This window comes from Gorilla gorilla, chromosome 8 (assembly GCF_029281585.2).
Source record: "Gorilla gorilla gorilla isolate KB3781 chromosome 8, NHGRI_mGorGor1-v2.1_pri, whole genome shotgun sequence".
NCBI classification, from domain to species: Eukaryota; Metazoa; Chordata; class Mammalia; order Primates; family Hominidae; genus Gorilla; species Gorilla gorilla.
Window position 1 is genome coordinate 81,975,194 of NC_073232.2, and position 26,008 is coordinate 82,001,201.

General features: G+C 36.8%; 1 protein-coding gene and 1 non-coding gene across 2 annotated transcripts in view; both read right to left on the reverse strand.

Annotated features, from left to right (window-relative positions):
• Positions 1 to 24,878, reverse strand: part of ANKRD30A (ankyrin repeat domain 30A) — a 147,350-nt gene extending 122,472 nt beyond the window's left edge. Inside the window, exons 1-11 of the mRNA XM_063709690.1 lie at positions 24,449 to 24,878; positions 20,464 to 20,578; positions 20,093 to 20,266; positions 18,121 to 18,227; positions 16,410 to 16,547; positions 13,795 to 13,859; positions 8,104 to 8,739; positions 5,425 to 5,486; positions 3,028 to 3,115; positions 808 to 836; positions 638 to 710 (exon numbers count right to left, since the gene is read on the reverse strand). Of these exons, the coding sequence (XP_063565760.1) occupies positions 638 to 710; positions 808 to 836; positions 3,028 to 3,115; positions 5,425 to 5,486; positions 8,104 to 8,739; positions 13,795 to 13,859; positions 16,410 to 16,547; positions 18,121 to 18,227; positions 20,093 to 20,266; positions 20,464 to 20,578; positions 24,449 to 24,669 (1,708 nt within the window). The 5' untranslated portion in view covers positions 24,670 to 24,878. The remainder of the gene's footprint in view (positions 1 to 637; positions 711 to 807; positions 837 to 3,027; positions 3,116 to 5,424; positions 5,487 to 8,103; positions 8,740 to 13,794; positions 13,860 to 16,409; positions 16,548 to 18,120; positions 18,228 to 20,092; positions 20,267 to 20,463; positions 20,579 to 24,448) is intronic.
• Positions 15,120 to 15,226, reverse strand: LOC115936072 (U6 spliceosomal RNA). The gene has a single exon (XR_004071657.2). It is a non-coding gene; the product is annotated as a U6 spliceosomal RNA (small nuclear RNA).
• Positions 24,879 to 26,008: the final 1,130 nt, after the last annotated feature.

The following is a 26,008-nucleotide window of genomic DNA, read 5'->3' on the forward strand; positions in this document are numbered from 1 at the left end:
AAAAAGACTCTAAAGCCAAATGCTTCAGAATTACAGTTTTAGGAAAAAGTGTGCTTATCAAATACTCACAAAGAATGACTACTTACTTTCCTCATCTTTACAAGGTAAAGGTACCAAACACATAAACAGACACACACAAGAACACACGCAGACACACACACACACAAACACACAGAGTTCACTAATCCGAGTTACTGATTTTCTTAGGATTCCCAAAGTGACAACACTGGAAACGAGGTAATTAATATTAAAACACAAGTGTTATATCAGTAAAAGATGTGATCCCCGAAGTAAACAGTGGAATTTGAATCAAGCTTCGAAGAACTAAAAAAAGTTAAGAGTTTCAAAATTCACCTACTTGAATCTTTAAGAATTACAGAAGTTCAAAATAGTAAACATTACAGTTTCGGGATACAAAAGTAGAAACATCTGAGATTAAGGCTACATTTTTTAAAAATATATTGAAAATTACTGTTCTTGTAATATCAGGTTTTCAAACATCAATACCGGTATTGGCATTATCTAGATCAAATGTTTTCATCAAAGTTGAAAAAAATAAAGCATTGGGGATAGAAACACCATCAAAATGTCCAATATTGAAATATTCGTCTTTGCATAGTTAAATTGAAAAATTTACCTGCTCTCAATGTTTGTTCATTCTTCAATTCAAAGGCTTTATTTGGAACAGAGTTTTGCATTTCAATGGCAGGCTAAATGGGGTTGGAAGCAAAATGATTAATAAAGAATGTATACTTCACAAATACATAATTAATAAGTCATTCAAAATGAAATAATAAAACTAAATACCTTGAAGGCAGATGGCATCTTAGGAGGCTCTAAAAAGCAAAAGAGATTTATCATCAATCATAAGTAAGTATGACAATGCCAACCAAATGAATGCAGTCATAGTATTTAACTGATTCCTCTTGGTCGACTTTGAGAACGAATACTTTAGATTTGGAAAGTTTTCTTTTGGTTTGTTTAGGACACACACACGACAGGAATACACTGAAGAAAATATAAATATAGGTTTCATAGATCGTGCAGTTAAGACTTCAAAGCGAGATTGTGTTTCACGTGTAAAAAGGGTTGATATGAGAAAATAAATGTCAAAGCTGAACATGGAATGCTACACCACGTACTTAATGAAACATTAGAATCATTTATGTTATTCTATTCATCATGTTCTTTAATATGGCCTATCTTTGGAAAAGTACATAGTTATGATGAGAGTTCAGCTGAATGTAGAATTGACATCTCATCAGTGAAGTGTTATGAATTGATCAGCTTGGATATATATTTAGGTCATAATACTAAATATAAATATTCATTGTTTTCCATAACCATATGGTGTAATAATATGCCTACATTTCTGTATCCTCCAGTTTATACATCTGAATGCTTCTTGATCCACTCATGCAAGATGATGTATAAAACTCATCATGGAAATAATCTATAATAAGTTTCAATATTGACATATGTATATAAAAATTAATTGCAATAGATTTATTAAACATAAATAACTTTTTATATTGTAAAGTCACCACAATATTTACTTTAAAAAGCAATCTTATTATTCAAGTATAAATTCAGTATTTTTTTAGCTCCTACAATTCATCTGATTTGGCATATCATTAGTCTATAATAAATTTTTGTGGAATGACAATTTTACCAAAACAACTCACTTTCTTAAAATATAAAGCCAATGTTCTTAGTTTCAAATATATCTCACTTGAATAGCTAACATCAACCAAATATATATTTGTCATGCCTGATTGTAACATAGAAACCTAATGAGTCACTTTGGTTTCTCCAATTCTAGTAAGACTCCTGCTTCTGGTAGTCTCTGGAGTGTCCATAATTTACTTTCTGGAGTGCAAATAATCTAAACACATCTGAAGCGAGTTCACTCAACTGTCCTTCTCAGAGTCTCCAAAATTACCTACCTACCTTCCTTCTTGTTCATCCTCTGTTACCTGCCTAAAATGCCTCTGCTAAAAAAATTTTTAAAAAAATTTTTAAAAACTCTAACTTCCTAGAACTGATTTTTTCCATCCAACACTGTTTCAAATTTATTTTTCCATCACTTCCCTTCTCCTTGTTTAGTGACAGTAACTTAAATTTATAATTTGTTTCTTTATCTTTTTCTTCTTCTTCTCTGGCTAAAAGCATACTCAGAAATAAAAGGAATATAATGCTTTCTCTTGACCCTGTTTTGTCTTGTCCTTTTATCCAATTGCTCTTCTTCCACATTTTTCCCATGAATGGCCTCTCCTCTTGCTACTCAGAACGAGCTCCAAGTACCACTGGTATCAGCATCGCCTGAGAACTTATTAAAATTTAGAAACTCAATTATGCTGAATGATACTGTGTATTAACAAGGTATTCCGCTGATTTTCTAATGTTTCATAAGTATTTGTCTATACTGAGTTTATATGATAAATTTTATAGATGCACACCTATGCATTTTTGTTAATACTCACCTATTGCAAATAAAACACAATTCTGCATGCTCAGATAATTCCATTCCTAATGCCTTCCCAGTAGTGAGAAAGACAGGAAAAGTGAGAAAACTTTAGCTATAATTTTCGGACAAGTTTTGGTACTGGAAGATCATTTTATATTCTTGCCATCTTTCTAAGCATGGTCTATCTTTTCTAAAAAATATTTTATTTTGCCACCTCCATTATATAAACCTGCTTCTTGTTCCTTCATGAACTCCCTGTACTCTCTCTGCCTTCTTTAGTCTTCATTCCCTTTTTACTCCTTTTCCCTTAGTTGTTTCCTGACTTTCGTCATGTCTTAGAGTATCTTGGATTCAAACAAATAATTCGGTTTTTTTTTTGCACTCTCTACATATTCCTGTTGCCAACACCTGAAAAGATACATAACTTATCATTTTACTCCTCTCTTTTCGATGTTATGTATTTAGTGGGTAATTTTATTTGGCTATTAGAGTATATCAGTCATCATGCATTTAGACAAACATATGGTTAAAAGACTTTTCAAATAAAAAGTCGTTCTTACCTTCTACTTCTATATTTATCTCCATTACTTTTTGATATATAGACTCAGGTATACACACTTGAATCTTTGCAGAACTCTCAAAGAGACTCTGTTAAAAGTAGTATCAATAGATAATTTCAGTTTTAAAATCATAAGCATGAAAATTCCTAATTAAAATATTTTTTAAACTCAATTTCTGACTTCAAAGGCAATTTGATTTGAGGATAGGCACATATTGAAAATCATGACATTTTGATAGAAACCCTCACACATGCTATCTATATCAAAACTTATCTGTTACCTTCATGCAGCTATTGACTCGGTTACTGAGCATGAAAAATAAATAACATTGACAAAAATTTTCACTCATCTGCATATTTCAAAAAGTAGCTCACTTAAAAATATCTTACTTTATCTTCCTCACCAAAAATCAAGAAGGCACATCAAACAAGTACAATACACTTGCTACCTGCCATAACACATGTTGGGGTTCAATCAGACTGGTGGAAAAAATATTAGAGATAGTTATATAAATAGACACAAATCTTCTTGGAAGGCCGAGAAGTTTGCATAACTTTGGTAATAGATATGGTTGAAGGCAACCTGATCTTTACCTTTAGTTAAACAAATTAAAGTAGTCATAAAGGAAGGCAGAGTAGCTTACCTAGCTAGCTTGTTTACTCATATAATCTTAAGACTCACCTTTGATGTACCACAGGTGCTTAAGTGCTTTTTACTCAGGACTACCCCAGAAAGTCCACAATGTCAATTACCCTCTAAGGGTATTGACTCAAGCTTTTGTTAATTAATCATACTGAATAAATGCGAGTCTGACTAGCTGATCAGGGCCATAGTCACAACTGTTTACAAAACTCAACAGGGAGTCCGTAAGCCACTCAGACGCCCTCAGCTGGACTGGCAGAGAAGAATATCTGTGTGTCAATGTACTTTATTCATCTGTCCCCGGGTCAGGGGTCTGCAAGGGACAGACTCCCTGCAGCTGGTGCCCCCTCCAGAGGAGCGCTGCCGCAAATACATACTGCATTAAACACTGAAATTATTCATGATAATAGAATTATTTAGTGTTAAAAATGATGCATGGCATGAAAAGAATGTTAAGAATAAGTCATATAAGGTGCACTCAGAACATTGTAGAAGCTGCTTTAGGTAAATGGGCTTAAAATAATCAAAATGTTTTTGATAAAATATCTGCTGATGGAAAAAGTACTTGAATAAAATGAAAAAGTAGTAAGGAAAACTTACATTTATGTTATGTTTAAATGAAAGCAATCAAGTATTAGAAAGTCTTTTTTTGTCTATGGACAAATTAGATAAAGTCTACTTGTCTACTGACATCTCATTTCTGTTACCACTGTGCAGCAGGGGCTTGGATCTAAGAGGTCAGGCACTTCCTGTGTCTTTCCACAGTTGTGACCTTGGACTGTATCACTATTATTTGATACTTATGTTGCTATAAGCATGGCTACCAAAAACGGACTCAAAGAGTTCTATCTGTAAAAATAATTTCTACTTTTTAAAATACTACTCAACCAAATTGTTGTTATTATAGTCCCACTGGTTTCCTATTCTTTATGCATGTTTGTCTCCTGAAATGTTCCTTCAGATCTATACTGGACAATACAGATATGTCAATAATTTCCAATCCAAGCATTATCTTTTATGTTTCAAGTTGTACAAAACTGCAGCTTAAACTGTTTTTCTATGAATCCAATTAAAACTTTTTTATGTCTAGATATACCACTGAGTCATATAATTGCCCAAAGATGAACTCAGAGTAATTCTTTAGCTTTTGATCAAATTTCACCTCAGAACTCATGTGAATTACTGGTGAATTCTAAGCCTTATTTTTTACACTGTACTACACAAGTGTCTGAAACTAATTCTGAAAATTAGCAGAATTTCACTACCAAGCAGTGATCTACTTAGCACACATTTTTTTTTAAGTATTTCTTTTTTTGGAGACAGAGTCTCACTCTGTCACCCAGACTGGAGTGCAATGGCCCGATCTGAGTGCAATGGCACGATCTCAGCTCACTGCAACCTCCACCTCCCGGGTTCAAGTGATTCTCCCGCCTCAGCCTCCTCAGTAGCTGGGATTACAGGGGTATGCCACCACACCCAACTAATTTTGTATTTTTAGTACAGACAGAGTTTCACCATATTAGCCAGGCTGGTCTCAAACTCCTGAACTCAGGTGATCCTCCCACCTCGGGCCTTCCGAAGTGCTGGGATTACAGGCATGAGTCACTGTGCCCAGCCAAGTATGTTTTTAGAAATATCAGAATTTCTTCTGAGCATAGGCAGTGGTAAGAAAACCAAGTCTAAGCCTCTGACTTTATATTTTCACATCACTCAATATTAATATTTTTAGAGAATAACATCAATAATACACAATACCCGAGAATCACAAGAATATTCTTCATCTTCCTCTTGTTTGGATTCTGATGGGAACCTCTGATCTATAAAAAGTTAATCACAGATACATTCATGATAACATTTCTTATTATAAATTTTTAAAACATATACAAATCTATTTTCATTCATGAATCTGTGGACTTACTTCTATAGCCTGTATATTCTATTGGTAGATAACCACAACCACTTCTATAGTCAAATGGTTAGAGCTGCAATCTTAAAAATGTAAAAATTAATTTTATATTCATTAGAATGCAAAAAAATTAAAAATTTGATTAATTTGTATTAATTATTTCTTCACAAAAGAAGTCATATCCTCTTCTCCCGTGAAGCATACTATGTCAGATATTTGCTATTCACTCAGATAACTTTAATTACCTGTCAGCTCTCATTACTTTCTTTTATTTTTTAGTATTATGTAGTTTGATTGACTAAGTAATCTTTATTATACGGTTCTTCAAAAAAGATTATTTATCAATAAATAAGATGCTTCAAAATATTAACTTTTTGATATTAGCAAAATATATGTCCAACCCTTTTAAATTTCAATATGCCATGACAGTATATTTGGTGTGTATGTGTTTTAGATAAATAAGCTTAAAGAACTTGTATTGCATATAAATTAAAAACTGCTTTAATTACAATGAGATAGTCTTTCCTTAATGCAACAATATCTTCAGAATCAACTTGTGCCTCCTTGGAGAAACATTACAAATTTATAAGAAAAACAATTGCCTTAAGTAACTAAATTTCCCACATTTCATAGAATTAAATCAAGGCCCATGCAACGCCCAAGGAATACTGAGAGCCATGAGACAGAAAACAAATATATAACAGAAATATTCTAAATTCTTCTGAAATTACTACGGTTATTTTTAAGTTAAAAAAAATTCAGTAAAAGAAATCAAAATAAAATAACGGCAAAGAAAGACCTACGTATTTAAATGTGTAAATTGAGCTTCTGAACTTGATTCTTTTTACCCTGGATGGGTCAAACTTTCATAATAGATTGATACTAGGCCACAGATTGGTGACAAAAAAAAAAAAGACTATAGCATGAACTACTACAAAAGTTTCGTCTTTAAATCTTTTTATGTAATTACCCTCCATCTTTCTTCTATATGAAGGGCCAGCAAACTATAGGCCACAGGCCAAATTCAGCTTACCAAATGGTTTTTTATACAAAGTTTTATTGGAATACAATCTTGCCTGTTTGCTCACACATTATCTATGACTGCTTTCCCCCTACAATGCAGAGTTCAATAGCTGTTATACAGACCACATGGCCTAACATTTTTTTTTTCTTTTTTTAGATGGAATGTTGCTCTGTCACCCAGGCTAGAGTGTGGTGGTACGATCTCATCTCACTGCAACCTCTGCCTCCTGGGTTCAAGTGATTCTCCTGCCTCAGCCTCCTAGGTAGCTGGGATTACAGGCGCATGCCGCCACACCTGGCTACTTTTTGTATTTTTAGTAAAGATGAGGTTTCACATGTTGGCCAGACTGTTCTCGAACTCCTGACCTGGTGATCCGCGTGCTTCAGCCTCCCAAAGTGCTGGAATTACAGGCGTGAGCCACCGTGCCCAGCAGCCTAACATATTCCCTATCTGTCACTTTACAGGAAAAGTTTGCCAATCTCTGCCTTATACCATAACCAGTATGCCCTGATACTCAAATCTAATCTTGTGACTCCCCTGCTCAAAATTTTCCAATGAATCCCTGCAGAAAACATTGCTGGCTTCCTATGCATAGGCATTATTTTTTCTTTCTTGCTGCAGAAACACAAGTTTCTTTAGATATTCAGTATTCCATTACCCCAATCCCATCTCAAAAAGAGAAATCATTATTCTAAGCTAATCACAGTAATTACATTTGCTTTCCTAGTGACTGGTTTAGATATGGGCATGTGGTGTAATCCAGCCAATAAAATGTTACAGGAAGATTACTGCAAGCTTCCAAGTTTTCTCCCTATTTAAAAGAAACATGTGAACAAAAGCAGCCCTTCCAGCCTTTAAATATTGTCTTGAGAGAGCATGATTATTGGAGCTGTTGCTAACTAGCCAACCATAAGTGGGATCCTGGCTGGGCACGGTGGTTCACACCTGAATTCCCAGCACTTTTGGAGGCCAAGGCAGGCATATCATGAGGTCAGGAGTTTGAGTCTGGTCAATATAGTGAAACCCTATCTCTACTAAAAATACAAAAAATTATCCAGGTGTGGTGGCAGGCACGTGTAATCCTAGCTACTTGGGAGGCTAAGGCAGGATAATCGCATGAACCTGGGAGGCGGAGGTTGTAGTCAGCCGAGATCACTCGTGCCATTGCACTCCAGCCCAGGGGACAGTTCGAGACTCTGTCTCACAAAAAAAAAAAAAAAAAAAGTGTGATCCTATGATATCCCTGTACCACCAAACAACTTTGGTTCCTATGGTTTTAGCCATTGTTAGTTAGTTCATCTAGTATTTACGGCCAGAAGAATTGTGAGAATTTTTCCAGGACCTACAGAATAAGAGCTACTTATTCCTATACTATTAAAAAGTGTTGCCTAAGCTCGCCTTATTTAGATATTCAAGTCATTCCCAACTACTCCCATATCACACTTTTTTCACTAGGGAACCTGAAGTGCCAATAAACCTTACAAAGTTCGCTCTAGCATCTTACCATTGGCACTTGCTTTTGTAGATGATTCTTTTGTAGGACATGCAATCATCTTAGATCTTCCTTTTTCCAAAACTTTAGTTTTATTAGATGTTACTCTTGCCACGCATCCAGTCTTTACAGGTGTTTCTTTTTTCTCCCATGCGATCTTCCTAGGTCTTCCTTTTGCTGCCCACGTAAATTTCTCAGATGTTTCTTTTGCGGGACTCATAATTTCCCTAGGTGTGTCTTTTTTCTCCCATGCGATCTTCCTAGGTCTTCCTTTTGCTGGCCACGTAAATTTCTCAGATGTTTCTTTTGCAGGACTCGTAATTTCCCTAGGTGTTTCTTCTGCTGACTGTTCGAACTTTCCAGATGTCGCTCTCTCCAAACATTGAATTTTGTCAGATGCTCCCTCCACCAAGGATGCAGCCTCATCAGGTGTTTTTTCCACCAAGCTTTCAGCCGTGTCAGGTGTTCTTTCCACCAAGGGTGCAGCCTCATCAGGTGTTTTTTCCACCAAGCTTTCAGCCGTGTCAGGTGTTCTTTCCACCAAGGGTGCAGCCTCATCAGGTGTTTTTTCCACCAAGCTTTCAGCTGTGTCAGGTGTTCTTTCCGCCAAGGGTGCAGCCTCATCAGGTGTTCCTGCAGATGTTCCTTCTGCCAAACACACAATCTGGTTAAATTTTCCTTCTACTAAATATCATCCTCCTGACTCTTCACCTGGCAAACTTCTACTCATTCTGTGTGCTTTCCTTAAATACCACCAAACTTTTCTTTTCTCTTTTTTTTTTTTTTTGTTTTTTTGTTTTTGAGACAGAGTCTCAGTCACCCATGCTGGAGTGCAGTGGTGTGATCTCAGCTCAATGCAATTCAAGCAATTCTCCTACCTCAAGCGATTCTCCTACCTCAGTCTCCCAAGTAGGTGGGATTACAGGCGTGGGCCATATCACCCAGCTAATTTTTCATATTTAGTAGAGACGGGTTTCACCATGTTAGTCAGGCTGGTCTCAAACTCCTGAGCTCAAGCAATACATCTGCCTTGGCCTCCCAGAGTGCTAGGACTACAGGAGTGAGCCACTGTGCCTGGACACTACCAAACTTTTTAAAGCTTTAATTCTTCACCTTGGATATAAAAGGTCTGACACATGCTGAATACAGTAACAACATGACATAATAAGTAATAATTATAAGCTTCCAAAGGGGTTCTGGCACAGAGTAAGCACTAAATAAAGTAACAAATAATAAAAAAAGACAATAATAACAAGAAAAATGCTTAATACCTTAATAAAGTAGTAAATAATATAAAATGACCAATTATATAATAACAAGGAAGATGCTTAGTACCTTAAAGATACCTAACAATTATTTGTTAAGTAGACAAGTGGATAAATGAATAAAAAAACATTTTTTAGGAAATTCTGTTGGAAAAACGCAGAAATTCAATAAGGACAGCTCTACTGTTTTATGAGCACCTTAAAGACCCAAACTATATGTATTCTATCTTTGTCTCCTGCAACTTGCAAAACCTGACTTACAGAGGTCCTTTAATAAATATAGAATAAAGATATGCCCATATAATTCATATTGTACAATGCATTATGTCACATTTAGGTATCATAGTAGCATTTTTGTTATTATGAAAAATTTTTCTAACTTCATTATAATTTGTTGAGCCTAGAGTTAAGCTATTTGAATATTTATAATGATAATATTTTGGCTATTAGAAACAGAGTATCTTGTTGTAACAAATTACTATTAACACACTAATTATCCAGCAGATAGAACAACATATCTTGTTTTAATGAAGTAAATATATCTTATTTGGTTTCAACTTAGAGGAAATAAAGTTGATAATAGTGAGACCTTGTTGGTACAAGACTATGTAACATAACCTGCGCTTCTCAACAAATAATTGCTTTTCTGACTTCTGCATTCAGTAGGTATCTTTGGAAAATAATTTCCTATTGGTACTGAGGCACCCTGGCTAAGTTTTGTAATTCTTGTTGACATTTGTTTATGGCACCAGGAAAGCATTATTAAGTTTTCAAATTCTAAAGATAGTTACTTTTTTAGTGACACAAGTCACTATGTCACACAGTTGATGCTTGAATATGGGTTTTCACTGTAGGAGCCCACTAACAGACAGATTTTTCTTTTCCTTTGCCACTGCAAGATAGCAAGACAAATCTCTCCTCTGCTTCCTCCTTATCAGACTACTCAACATGAAGGCAATAAGAATTAAGACCTTTATGTATAATAATTCACTTCCACTCAAAAGTGAATATATTTTTCCTTCTTATAAAAGTTTCTTTCCTCCAGCTCACTTTATTGTAAGAATACACTATATAGTACATATAAAATAGAAACTATGAGTTAATTGACTGTTTGTGCTTTCAGGAAAGCTCCAGGTCAACAGTGGACTACTAGTAAAGTTTTGGAGGAGTCAAAAGAAAGAGATTTTCATATGAAGCAGATTTTCAGCTGCATGGGGGATCAGCACCCTAACTCTCATATTGCTAAAGACTCAACTGTAATTAATTATCATTTACTAAATGCAAACCATTTATTGTAAAAATTAAATAGAGACCAGAGGTTCAATATCAACCTGGGCAAAATAAGGAGACCATGTCTCTACAATCAATCAATCAATCAATCAATAAAACCATGTTTCTTCATAGGTTATTGTGGGAGTTCAGTCAGGCTGGTGAGAAACATTTTAATATGAAGTTATAGGACATAGACACAAATCTTCTTGGAAGGCCAGAGGGTTTTGTAAAAGTCTCAAGATATGGTTATGGCTGAAAGCAGCCTAATTCTTACCTTGCATAAATAGTTTAAAGTGGATACAAAGGAAGGTAGAGTAGTTTATCTAAATAGCTTGTTTACTTATGTGGTCTTAAGACTAAGCTTTGATCACCCATGGGCAGGATGGCTCTCCAGGGTGGGGATGACCAGGTTAATTACCCACAGGTGTGTTGACTCAAAGCTTTTGTCATTAAAACTTTACTAATAAATGCCCACAGGGCCAGCTAGCCAGGGCTGTGGCTGCTGACTCTTTACAGCATCTTCCTTGGTGTCTGTAATCAGCTCGGAATCCTTGCTGCTCTTTCACTGAATATCAGTATCTGGTTATGTGTCTCAACCATCTGCAGGACAGACCCCTGCAGGTTATAATATTCAAATGTTGTTGACAAAATCTCTCAGCATTTGCTTGTCTGTAAAGTATTTTATTTCTCCTTCACTTATGAAGCTTAGTTTGGCTGGATATGAAATTCTGGGTTGAAAATTCTTTTCTTTAAGAATGTTGAATATTGGCCCCCACTCTCTTCTGGCTTGTAGCGTTTCTGCCGAGACATCAGCTGTTAGTCTGATGGGCATCCCTTTGTGGGTAACCCGACCTTTCTCTCTGGCTGCCCTTGACATTTTTTCCTTCATTTCAACTTTGGCGAATCTGACAATTATGTGTCTTGGAGTTGCTCTTCTCGAGGAGTATCTTTGCAGCGTTCTCTGTATTTCCTGAATTTGAATGTTGGCCTGCCTTGCTAGATTGGGGAAGTTCACCTGGATAATATCCTGCAAAGTGTTTTCCAACTTGGTTCCATTCTCCCCGTCACTTTCAGGTACACCAATCAGATGTAGATTTGGTCTTTTCACATAGTCCCATATGTCTTGGAGGCTTTGTTCATTTCTTTTTATTCTTTTTCCTCTAAACTTCTCTTCTCACTTCATTTCATTCATTTGATCTTCAATCACTGATACCCTTTCTTCCAGTTAATTGAATCGGCTACTGAGGCTTGTGCATTCGTCACATAGTTCTCGTGCCTTGGTTTTCAGCTCCATCAGGTCCTTTAAGGACTTCTCTGCATTGGTTATTCTAGTTAGCCATTCATCTAATTTTTTTTCAAGGTTTTTAACTTCTTTGCCATGGGTTCGAACTTCCTCCTTTAGCTCAGAGTAGTTTGATCATCTGAAGCCTTCTTCTCTCAACTCACCAAAGTCATTCTCCGTCAGCTTTGTTCTGTTGCTGGTGAGGAGCTGCGTTCCTTTGGAGAAGGAGAGGCCCTCTGATTTTTAGAGTTTCCAGTTTTTCTGCTCTGTTTTTTCCCCATCTTTGTGGTTTTATCTACCTTTGGTCTTTGATGATGGTGACGTACAGATGGGGTTTTGGTGTGGATGTCCTTTCTGTTTGTTAGTTTTCCTTCTAACAGTCAGGATCCTCAGCTGCACGTCTGTTGGAGTTTTCTGGAGGTCCACTCCAGACCCTGTTTGCCTGGGTATCAGCAGTGGAGGCTGCAGAACAGCGGATATTGGTGAACAGCAAATGTTGCTGCCTGATTGTTCCTGTGGAAGTTTTGTCTCAGAGGAGTACCCGGGCGTGTGAGGTGTCAGTCTGCCCCTACTGGGGGGTGCCTCCCAGTTAGGGTACTCGAGGGTCTGGGACCCACTTGAGGAGGCAGTCTGTCCGTTCTCAGATCTCCAGCTGCCTGCTGGGTGCTGGGAGAACCACTACTCTCTTCAAAGCTGTCAGACAGGGACATTTAAGTCTGCAGATTCTGCTGCCTTTTGTTTGGCAATGCCCTGCCCCCAGAGGTGGAGTCTACAGAGGCAGGCAGGCCTCCTTGAGCTGCGGTGGGCTCCACTCAGTTCGAGCTTCCCAGCCTCTTTGTTTACCTACTCAAGCCTCGGCAATGGTAAGCGTCCCTCCCCCAACCTCATTGTCGCCTTACAGTTTGATCTCAGACTGCTGTGCTAGCAATGAGCAAGGTTCCATGGGGGTAGGACCCTCTGAGCCATGCTCGGGATATAATCTCCTGGTGTGCCGTTTGCTAAGACCATTGGAAAAGCACAGTATTAAGGTGGGAGTGACCCGATTTTCCAGGTGCCGTCTGTCACCCCTTTCTTTGACTAGGAAAGGGAATTCCCTGACCCCTTGTGCTTCCCAGGTGAGGCAATGCCTCGCCCTGCTTCGGCTCATGCTCAGTGTGCTGCACCCACTGTCCTGCGCCCACTTTCCAACACTCTCCAGTGAGATGAACCGGGTACCTCAGTTGGAAATGCAGAAATCACCCATCCCTTTCTGCGTTGCTCACGCTGGGAGCTGTAGACTGGAGCTGTTCCTATTCAGCCATCTTGGCTTCTGTTATTAATTCCTACTTTTCATGATTAGATGTTCAATTATTTGTGGCTTGTAATTCAGGGCATGTAAGCTACTTTATAATTTGTAATAAAATTTATTTATAAATATATTAATTCATTAAATTGGATAACCTGATCATCCCCTGTTACTGAGCTCATCAATCACCCCAAGGGTTATACATTTTATAACAAGCCTAAGTTGTTAGGACAGTTGAGGAAACATAAAATATACAAACTTAAAACTTGTGTTATTTATACAAAAGTATTATATAGGATTTAGGGACCATAATTAAACAAATATTTTTTCAGGTAACATTTTTTGAGATTATAAACTGCCTACAACTAAATTCTTAACTAATTCTGAATTATAAACCAAAAAATCAAATCAAAGCTATATATATATATATATATATATATATATACACACACACACATACACACACCCACACCCACATATATGTATATATGTAAACACATGCTATTTACACATTGCTTTTTGAATTGCCTTTTTGTGATCAACACTTCCATAATCTTATGATAGCACCACCAAGGGTAGTTTACTATCAGAAGTCTTACCTGGATTGGTATTTTGATGATTTTTAGATAATTTTCGTATATATTCCATAATTTGTTCATGAATGCTATGTATAAAAATGTGATAAATAAAATTACCATTTTAACACTGACTTTATAAAAAACATTTACCAAATTTATTAAGTTCTTAGAGCATTTCAGACAATATCAGAACTAACATCAGAACATTACTTATTCCATAGACTTTAAGTTTGTAAGCTCTATGAACTTATTAAGCTTCTAATTAAAGAAGAAATAAAGTAAGATGAAATACTCATGCATTTAGGGCAGTATAACTCAGTAAATTAACTAGAGTTAGCTTGGCTTAATGGAAAATCTCCCTAACTCAGAAAAAGTCCTAGCACGGTTACCAACGGGTATTTTTTCTTGAACAAGTTGCTTCTCTTAGGCTCAATGTCTTCTAAAAATGAGGATTTTAGAGCCTTATTTCACTAGACTATTATAAAGATTTAACAAGATAACATTTTAAAAATGCTCAAAGAAATAGTGAAGCAATGAAATAATTTGTTCTCAAACCTAATTGCTGAAACTGTTTTAAAATTCCCAATAAAACCCAATGTGTTGGCCTGGTGCAGTGCCTGATGCCTGTGATGCAAGCACTTTGGGATGCTGAGACAGGAGGATTGCTTGAGCCCAGAAGTTCATGACAACCCTGGGCAACATAGGGAGACCCTGTCTCTACAAAAAATTAATTTTTTAAAAAAAGTGTTTCTTCATAGGTTATAATGTTCAAATGTTGCAGTTTTCTGTTATTAATTCCTACTTTTGGTTATTAGATGTTCTATTCTTTGTGGCATGTAATTCAAGGCATCTAAGCTATTTTATAATTTGTAATGAAATTTATTTATAAATATATTAATTCGTCAAATTGGATAACCTGATTATCCTCTATTACTGAGCTCATCAATCACACCAAGGGCAGAAAACTAATAGATGTCAGCATCTGGCTTGGACTATTGCTACTCTTTACCTCCTTAAAGCTGAACCAACAAATCTTTGATAGAAAGATGCTTAGTAACTATGATCATTTCCAGCTGCTGTGGAAGACAAAACCCACCACTGTTTTTTGTAAGTTCCACAAAGAAGATGCAAGTTGGTATTTTCTCATTTCTGAGATGCCTACTAACAGCATACTGCACACAAGATCCTATGTGTTACTCACCAAATCTCATTTCATACATCACCTTACATAAATATTTTTTGTATGAAAATCACAATTGCAATACTTGGTGTCACGCATTTTGCTTTGACACATCATTTCCTTGGAGCTAGTTAGAAAGTAGTCAAATGTCCTTTTGGGGACTGCAAGAAATATGCAACGCTTCACAGATTTGTGTGTCATCCTTGTGCAGGGATGATGCTGATCTTCTCAACATTGTTTCAATTTTAGTGTATGTACCACTGAAGCCAGCACAAATCCCTACTTTTATACCTGAAGACTGATCAACGATGGATGAGGCTTAGCTCTGTTAAATCTAACCAACTTACTTGAGATAGAGTGAAGTCTATTGAATGGCTTCATGGTAATGCAGAATTTGAAAATATTTTAAAAACTTGAGATAGAGATGCAAGTAGCATGGGAGATTTTTACTTTTAGGAAAAAAGAATCACTTGAGGGTATAACCACAAGTTGGAACCCACTACAAATTTGAAAAGATGACAAGGGATCTTACGGAATAAGATGAGACCTTCTGCTACTTACAAAATGGCACTACACAGGATATAAAGTGCCAGGGATATAGATCTGGTAACAAAATAAAAATGGGTCTCTAATTTCTTCCTATAACATTATTTCAACCTGACTTACAGTTTTAAACTATCACAATTAATATTTGCAAGAGAAAATAGAAAAAAGTCATTCAAAGGATAACTTACCCTGAAGGTCTAGGCCAAGTCCAGGCTAAGATGTGGGTTTCACATCAGGTTTTGAGTGGAGGAGCAGGGTCAATTTGCTCACTACGTGTGTGGCTAAAGCTAAAAGTTCTAGCTGCCAGAGCAGGGTGCTGGTACTTTGGAAACAATGGCTGAGAATATGTATGTGAACTTTAAAAAACTGTAATAACTTTGAAATCTACATATGGATCACCATGAAGACTGAGGGATCTGTGTTAGTAAGGGCATCCTGGTCACAAAGGTCAATCATTACTAGACTGCAGGAGCAGTTTCAATGGCAACAATGCAGCAACAGAATCAATGGAAACAACAAAATAAAGAGAATGGTGATTTCTGCCCCCAATCCTTTTGACTTATACAAAAAGAATGTCTTCCTTGGACTTAGGGAACTCCTTAGATTTTTTTTAAAAAATTCAAGTATTTAGATATGGAAGACAGCCCCCAGAGGACACTATCAGGTTTTCTGCTAAAGTGGACACTTCAAGACCCAAATAACTAATTAGAAAAATCAAGTAGACAACATTAGGATCCCTAGGGATAAAGTTGTTGAAAGTCCTAAAATAAAGAATCCTGGACCCAATACTCCTTCTAACTAGTCTAGCTTTTTGCCTAGTTTCTGGCTGATGAAGTGAACTCACTGTCATTCAAAAACTACCTGAAACAAACTATAAAATCTCACCTAGCCTCTAAACGTAAACACTTACTGATGAAATCCACAAGTAACAGCATAATGTTCTGCAGTTACTCCACATATATCTGCAGCAAAGACGTCAACATTTTGCTGAAGAAGCATGCCAACTATCTCTGATGATCCATGACATACAGCAAGCATGAGGGCTGTGCTAAAATAACAAAGAGATAACTTCATTATTATGAGCAGAACCAATTTAATATGTGCCTGTCATTGTAGAATTAACCATTTACATGTACCAACAAACATAAGTATCTTGAGTGCTCAAGTGTTTATCCTTGTAAATCACCACCAAGGCTAAAAGGAAGGAGCAAAAAGATTCATGTCCCACTGGGATATGGCACACTAGAATTGGCTAATATAAAGTCCTTTGAGAGGCAAGAAATTATGCTCTGTTCACTAATCTAAAAGAGGCAAAGATTTAAATGAAAAATTATCTATTTCTTCCTTAGTCTGACATAATAGTTTATACTTAAAAATCAGCTAGAAGTCAGACAAGTGACAGCAATCTGAAGGCTTAAAACAATATTAGGAATAATGAGATTAGTAGTAGTCATGCTAAGTTTAGTTAATGATGCTGATAAGAATGTATGAGACCCTGAATTAAATGCTGTTGATATTCATAATGTTACTTCAACACAATAGTCCTTAAAGGACATATTATTATTCTCCTTTTCATATAGAAAATCATACTTGGTATTAAGTAATGTTTGCAAGGTCACACCTATCAAGTGAGGAAGCTAGAAATTAAACTCAGTCTTGTGTGAATCAAAAGCCCATCTCTTTTCTCTTTATTACTCACCTATGGCTTAACTTAATTAACTAAAATTTTAATCCAATTAAAGATGTCTTTCTTCCTCTACCCATACAAATTAAAAATAAAAATACACTATGAATAAAAAAGGAAAAATAATAATAAATTCACAGTATCTGGTGATAGCAATTAATAGTCACGTAGGGATAACCTAAAATTAATATTCTTCAAAGAAAACAAGCAAACAGTCATCCTAAAGACAAAATGATTTTAAACTCCTATTTCTATTTAATTTTTCTTTTTTTTTTTTCTTTGAAACAGAATCTCGCTCTATTACCCAGGCTGGAGTGTGGTGGCATGATCTCAGCTCACTGCAACCTCTGCCTCCAAGTTCAAGCGATTCTTGTGCCTCAGCCCCCCGAGTAGCTGGGACTACAGGCATGTGCCACCATGCCCAGCTAATTTTTGTATTTTTAGTAGAAATGGGGTTTCACCATGTTGGTTAGGCTGGTCTCAAACTTCTGGCCTCAAGTGATCCAACCACCTTGGCCTCCCAAAGTGGTGGGATAACATGCAACAGCTACCGTGCCCAGCAAGTATTGCATTTTTAAAAAAGTGTATAAAAAACAGAGGTTAGAAAAATACTATAAAAGTGTTAATCATTTATAAAGTAAACTAAAAAAGTTCATACTTCTTAAAACTAATACAGAACCACTTTAGAAGATAATGCAACCAAAAACATCAGATTACACATAGGAATCAGTCAACATAATAAGAGAAGATAAGTCCTACTATATACTGTTCTTTATGTTGACCAGTCCAAATAATTGCTTTTCTTCTGATAATTTGTGTTGATATTTTCACATAATCTAACAATTTTAAGTAAATGTTATTAATTTAATATTTCTGACTTGTGTTATTACTCTAGAACACTACTCAAGTGTTTTTAATAAAAAAAGAACTACTATACCATTTATACTTATTAACTGCATTCGCATTTGCATTTTTTGTCAGCAAAAATTCCACAATTTGCTCACTTCTTTTCGTTATGGATAGTAAAAGTGGTGTGAGGCTAGCCTGTAAAATAGCAAAACAATTTATAATTCATGAAATTACATATTTCTCAGCTGAACTGAATACCTTATATAACATCTTATGAACTTAAACACATAAAATAGAAAGTAAATCAATAGCAGTCCCTTCTTTCTCCCTTTTCTGTGCTTTCCCATGCATTGCACCTTCCGCTGTAAATATTCAGCCTCTGCATCACCACATAACTCTGGTTATCTCCAAAAATCATTATATTGTAATGATTTTATGGTTTCCCATCTAAACCAAGAGCTTCTTGAGGGCAAGGGCTGTATCTTTTATCTCTATATCCTTAAACCCTAAGACCTAGTAGTAAATACTTTGTTTTTGACTAAAGTAGTATTCTAATTTAGTGTTTCTTAAACTATATTCCAAAGAATAATTACCTTACCAGAAGCACTGTACCCCAACATATTCTACCATTATCTATGTTCAAGAAATACTATAAAACTGTGAATTGAATGTCCAGTATTCAATAAATGACTTGAACTTTGACTATTCCTTATTTGACAATATATTTTTGCAGCAGACATTAAAATTTGACAAATTAGAATTTCAGGGATAGAACTCTGAAAGCTTCCCAAGAAAAATGGAGGCTTCCTCTGGGTGATACAAACTCGCTTGATTCTCTTCTATCAATAATCCCAAGATCCCAGATGCCAATGTCAGGCACTCCTGTTCTACATGGGTCACTAAGGAAGCAACTCTAAATTAAAAGACATTGGCTTCAAATGAACTTTGATTGCTTATTATTAAATGGTCCATGGGGTTTCTCCTATTACAAGACAATAGAATTTTATCTCAGCTATTAGAAATTCAGTATAAAAGTTTATTCTCAATTATAATGATAATCCTAAAATTCTAATGCATATCTACTTCTTAAAATGCAACAATTCATTTTTATTCTGGTTTCTATTGTAATTGCTATTTAATTTTTGGCAAAATATCAAAAATATTAATAAAATGGCTTATTAATGAAAGTTCTAACTCATCTATATGCATTAGCATAATAGAAGCCACTAAAACACTTGAATTTTAAGGGACAATTCTGAGGAGAAGGATATAATATTATCTGCAACATGCATAACCTTTCAAATATAACCATGATTAATCTAAAAAGGCTTAAAGGCATTCTAATAGAAGATGATTATTTATAGTTTATATACAGAAAAATCATTGTTTAAAAAGTCTTCTAAATTCTAGAAGTCAACCCCATTATTAATGAATTAATGTAAAATATAAACTGTATATTATAAACACCTATCAACTGTCTTGAATACCTTGAAATCTTTACCAAAATATACTATGAGAGAGGAATTGATAACTGAAGTATTTACAGAGGCAAAAGAGGTAAGCTGAGTAAGTGATGTAACTAGGTGGGCACAGTAGCAAACTGGAAACATATGCTTTGTGTAAAGCTAGAATGTCTTCTTAGCATACCAAACAGTCATATGGGCTGGAGACACCAGATTCGATCCTTTAAGAGGAAATCCAGATTTCTGCATGTCTCCTAAATTTTACATGTTGACTCAATTTATGCAGGCAATTTTTGCTTTCCTCTAGTTTTACACTAATTGGAAAGAAAAAAAAAACTTGGGTGGGAAAGAATATTTGAAGAAGTTTTTACCTTTAACACATTCAAATATTTATCATAAATGCAGAGAAAATCCATACTCTCTAATAGTTCTTGTAAAAACATTAATATTTAAAGTAAAATCTTAGACAATTAAGTTCTTTCAAACTATTTTCATTCAAGGAATGTTTGAGCTTCCAAATATAAAAAACCTTACATATGTTAATGTTAAAACAAATGGATTTCAAATATTTTGAAAATAACATTGGTTAGTGTCTACCTTGTTGTGCACTTCGATGACTGCACCATGGGACAGCAGTTTTGCCACCACTGACAAAATCTCACTATAAACAGCATAATGGAGAGCCATGTTGCCATACACATCTACAAGATTTAGATCGGCACCAGAATCTATCAGAATATTTGCACAAGCCTCCTGATGGCATTGTAGAGCCTGTCAGTATTAAAGCAAGAATTATTGTAAATTGTAGAATTTATAATATAAATTATTATAAATTATAAATTATAGGAAATCAAAATAAATATTCCACAGGTTTCAAAACTAGTTGTATTTCAACGAGATAAATTCATTTTTATTCTATGTATTTAAACCAAATCCATCTCCTGCTGAAAAATCTGGCTACTATTTACCTTCATCAGAGGTGTCCTGTGTTCGCCATCAAGGACGTCAAGCTGGCACTTTCTGTCTACCAGAAATGTTACTACTTCCTCATGGCCATTGACACAGGCCCAGTGTAGAGCAGTCCTACGAGAGTGAGAGGACTTTTTGGCAAAGTTTAGTCCACTGTCCCAAAACATACAATGAGTTATGTAACTGTAAACATTAAATACCATGCTCTTTCTCTGCCTTCAAAACAAATACTTAATATTCTCCTGAAGAAAGTACAACATTCATTTGCTCTCATTACTCACTACATTAAAGAAAGAGTGGCCTATTTGAATAGAAAGAGCTTGGCCTTTGGATTCAGTTCAACTTGGGCTTGAATATTACTTTAAGGTCTTTCACTTTCTAGCTGTCACTTAAACTTTCTGCACCTCAATTTTCTCATCAACAAAATGAAGATGAACACAGCAGTCATCTCACAGGTTATCACTATGATGCCTCAATGGGAATCTATGCAAAGTATTTTGAAGAGTTCCTAGCACATGTAACAGCTCAGTAATTGTTAGATATTACAATTATTACTACTACTTAACAAAGACAACATTTTAAGTAAAATGGTACAATTATGCCTACATTGTGGTGTGTTTTAAAGGTTAGAGATAACACTGTATTTTAATGATTCTAAGATGCTCAATTTCTCATATTTTAACATTTCTGACATTGAAATGCCACTTATAGTTCATTATTTATTACAACTATATTTGGCAGAAATTTAAACAATCTTTTATTGGCGCATAAAATAAGGAGGCATCACACAATTCACAGTGCCATCCAAGAAGTGGAATATGGTATATACAACAGGACAAGGCAGTCCTAGTCACAGGATTAACACTGAAAGAAATGTTAGCTTTTAAGAGTACTATGCAAAAGGAGAGTTGAAATAAAGACAACAAATTATTAAAACAAAGTACTTCTTCAATATTTTTAAAGCTTCAAGCCAAAGAAAACTTGGGATTCAAATAAATAGGTACGGCTCATCTTATTCCGTATTTAGATTTACAGAATGTATATAAATTCATATTTAGATTTATAGAATGCATGTAAATTAGGTATTTCCAATGATTAATATTACTATTCAAAGCTATTATAAATTTCCAAAATCACGGTTGGTAGTTATATTTTACTAGTTTTTCACTTCAGAAGTGCTTTTTTTTGAAAGATGAGAGGAAAAGTTTCCATTGAGATTCAGTCCTAATACTCCAATTTTAAATCTCTCACTTTGCTCAGGCTGAGCAGGTAAATGTGAAATTTTTAAGAATGAAAGGGTCCTGAGAGTTAATAGAATGTATCTTTTACACAATAGGCATTCAGCTTACATGTGGTAAATGGATTAAAAGAATGGATCAATACAGTTGAGAAATTCAATATCTTAAAAAACTGCTATAAATAAAGCACTTATATTTGCTCTTTTATTTTTCTAATAATAAAACTATACTAAAATGATTAATCTGTAGTTATTGACATATATGTAATAAATCTATATATAATAAAAATATGTGTCTAATAAAATGTACATGTAAATCAATAAGCACAGATAAAAAGATTCTCTTCTGAAGATGCTAAAAGTTCACAGAATATACTAATCCACAAAAAATAAAAATTAAAACATAGAAAGTGAGAAACTATTTTTATCTGTGCAAAATTCACATTGCTGATCTTCCCAAAATTATTTTATTAACAATAAACTTTTACTAATAGCATTGTACATGCTCAATGCATAAATCAAAGATAATAAAAAGGAAAAACATTTTTTATTAAAACAAATGTCCTCAAATAACAAATTTTACATTTTGTACGTAATTTCAGATAACACAAGACCATAGTCTATGTGTATGTATAGTCAAACTGAACTTTTACCCTCACTTGGTACACCAAAATACATTTTCAAATGTCAACATACTTCTGTATATATTTCTACCTTGAGTGGTCACATATTATCCCATGCTGTAAACTCACTGAAATGTATTTATAAAAGCCATTAAATGGATTCTTTTTAATACACTGATATTTTAAGAAGTGCTCAGAAAAGAAATTGCGTGTACGTTTCATTATTTTCTAAAAATATTTTAGTATACTAGAATTGATCACTAATGGGCATATTCAATTTTTTAAATATGGTACTTACCATCAAATTGTCTATTTGAAAAGTCATCTGCAACTTAAACTTTAAGGAGTACTATAAATATCACTGCTTTTTATCCTCACAAACTTTGTGGATAGAAAACAGTATTTGATTCCTTTTTTAACTTAAATGCCTTCTCTAACCAGGAACACTAAATATTATTTCCTGTGTGCATAGGTCAGTTGCAGATCTTAAAAAAGGAATTTGCCCAATTTTTAGATCTGCAATTTAGATCTCTAATTTAAATTTCCCAATTTTAAATTAGAGGGTTTTTTGTTGATTTGAGTGAATTCTCTATAAAGCGAAGATTTTTAAATCTAATATGTATACACACACACACATACATGTGTAGTAAATATTTTTACAAGTATGCTGCCCTTTATTTTTTCTCATATGCAGGGTGATTTAATTTTTGTTTTACTAAATTGCCCTTCAGAGTGCTTGCTTCTGAGCTTCTTAAAAAGGTTTTGTCAAGATAAAAATATATCTGTGTAAATAGGCATTTATATTTTCTTCTGGTATTTTTATCATTTTGTACATTAAAAACTTTTAATCTATATTCCATCAGGAACTTATTTTCTGGCACAAAAATCTAGTTTTCTCCAAAAAAGCAGGTATTTCACTTAGGAAACTAATTCTTTTCCTGCTAGTATAAAGTGTGACCATTACCAAGTTCTAAATTCTTACATATATTTGGGTGTTTGTGGATTTTCTATTCTGTTGTATTTATTTACCTGTCTTTTCAGCTGTTAGCGAACAATTTGTGATTTTTTTTTTTTTTTTTTTTTTTTTGAGACAAAGTTTCACTCTATCACCTAGGCTGAATTGCAGTGGTGGGATCTCGGCTCTCTGCAATCTCCGCCTAACGGGTTCAAGCGATTCTCCTGCCTCAGCCTCCCCAGTAGCTGGGATTACAGGCACCCGACATCATGCCCGGCTAATTTTTGTATTTTTGTAGAGAAGGCGTTTCACCATATTGGCCAGGCTGATCTTGAACTCCTGACCTCAGATGATCCACCTGCCTCCGCAGCCCAAAGTGTTGGGATCACAGGCGTGAGCCACCACTCCCGGCTCATCTTGTGCAAATTAATACCACATTTTGATATCTAGAAGGGCAAGACTTTTTTACTCCATTACAAAATATTTAAAATGTCATCACAATAGTAAAAGACAGCCTGTGTAATTTAAAAAATGTTAAAACGTTGATAACTTTATTTGGTTTATGTAAAACTGATAAAGAACTCGCATCTTGAGAAAAATGAGTCTTCTTAAATTCAAGAACATAAACCATCTTCCCACCTCGAAGTTCCTTCTAAGGTCCCTCAGCAAAGAACATATTTACATAGACATTCATTGATATCAAAATGGATATTGGACTCTACCCAGAGAATTTTTAGCCAAGAAGTACATATATTATGGGAATTATTTCATTACGCACCATTTCATAATGTATCTAACATTATCTTTTAAAACCTGTACATTAAAAGTAAAACCCTGTATGTAATTAATTTTGTGAGTTAAATCACTTTAAAATTCTCTACACAGTCCTCTGTGAGAGGAAGTGGGAGTGAAGGAGAAAGCAGCTAAAGTTTGGGGTTGATTTTCAGGTGGCATGGGCCCTCCGCCCTGCAGGGAGCCCGCATCCCAAGCCTGGGGGCCTGCCCAGGAAGAAGGCCTAGACCCCAGGGCCCAGGATGGCTGCCCCGCTGCCCGTTACTCCTCCACCTGCTCCCTTCGTCCCCAGGCCCCCCAGCCCCCGACTCTGAAGGGGCGATCCTCCCACCGCCGCCACCTCCTCCTGCAGCCCTGGCTCAGGCAGGGCCTGGTACCTCTTCTCGGCATCTTGTATATTAAGGTTGATGGTCTTCTTCCTCTTTGTCATCTTCTCCAGCTTCCGGACTTGGCCCCGGGAGGCAGCTTTATGGATCTTTCTAAGATCCCCAGAGTGAACGATGTAGGAGTGGTTGCTGGTATAGACTAGCTGGCTGAAGGGGCTCGGGCGCTCCGGGCCCGGCACGACGTTGCCAGCGGCGGGAGAGATCCCCTCCATGGCTGCGGCCACCTGCTAGAGAGAGCCCGCGCCTCCCGATCGCCCTTCCCAGCCACCATCCCCCACCCCTCCCCAATCGCCCTCGCCCTTCTTCAGTCCATGCACCGCCTCGATACCCGTAAAAAGTTCTGTGTTCGCCAAGCTCTTGCACACTCAGGCCTCTCTCAGTAGAATCGCGCTGAGCAGAGCCGTTAGCCAGCAGCGCATGCGCAGCTCAGCAGGCTGAGGAGACACGCGCCCTGGCCGCGTTCTCCGGGCACCGCGTGCAGGTGGCAACTGCCGCTGAGGCGCTGCGAGGCTGGCTGGCCTCCCTGGAGCGGAACGTGGGGGGCGCCATGCCACATGGCCCGCTTGACATAGCCGCCCCTGGCCCCTCCTCGACCTGCGATCCAGGAGCTGGACCCTGATGCTGGGCACGGTGCAGCCTCTTGGGTGGCACTGAGTGTCGGTTCCCGCCCTCCTGCAGCCAGGGACCCACCCCCTGACTTAGGCGCCCTGGAGGCTTCTGGCCCAAGGATCCGCGATGCTGGTGACGCTGACAGGGTCGAGGTTGCAGCCCCTGCTGCCGCGTGCCATGTTCAGGTGGGAGCTGCATCTGAGTCCACGGTGGAGGCTAATCTTGTATTTTTTTAGTAGAGACGGGGTTTCTCCATGTTGGTGAGGCCGGTCTGGAACTCTTAGGCTCAAGCGATCTGCCCAGGATCGCAAAGTCCTGATCCCAGGACTTTGGAAGCCTGAGCGGGGCAGATCGCTTGACCCTAGGAGTTCCAGAACTGCCTGACCAACATGGAGAAATCCTGTCTCTACTAAAAAAAAAAAATACAAAATTAGCCGGGCATGGTGGCACATCCCTGTAATACCAGCTATTCAGGAGGCTGAGGCAGGGAAATGGCTTGGACCCGGGAGGCGGAGGTTTCAGTGAGCCGCCCGTGGCCCCTCCTCGACCTGCGATCCAGGAGCTGGACCCTGGCGCTGGGCACCGTGCAGCCTCCGCGGTGGCACTGAGTGTCCGTTCCCGCCCTCCTGCAGCCGGGGACCCACCCCCTGACTTAGGCGCCCTAGAGGCTTCTGGCCCATGGATCCGCGCTGCTGGTGACGCTGACAGGGTCGGGGGCGAGCCACCACGCCAGGCCGATGTATTCCCTTCTGATGAATAAATTGACTGGATGCCGATTTATCATCAGAAAAGATGGATTACCTCACTAAACCACCTTCCAAACCTCTCCTCTCGGTTTCCTGCATTGGTTACTTTTTTTTTTTTTTTTTTTTTTGAGACGGAGTTTCGCTCTGTTGCCCAGGCTGTAGTGCAGGGGCGCCATCTCGGCTCACTGCAACCTCT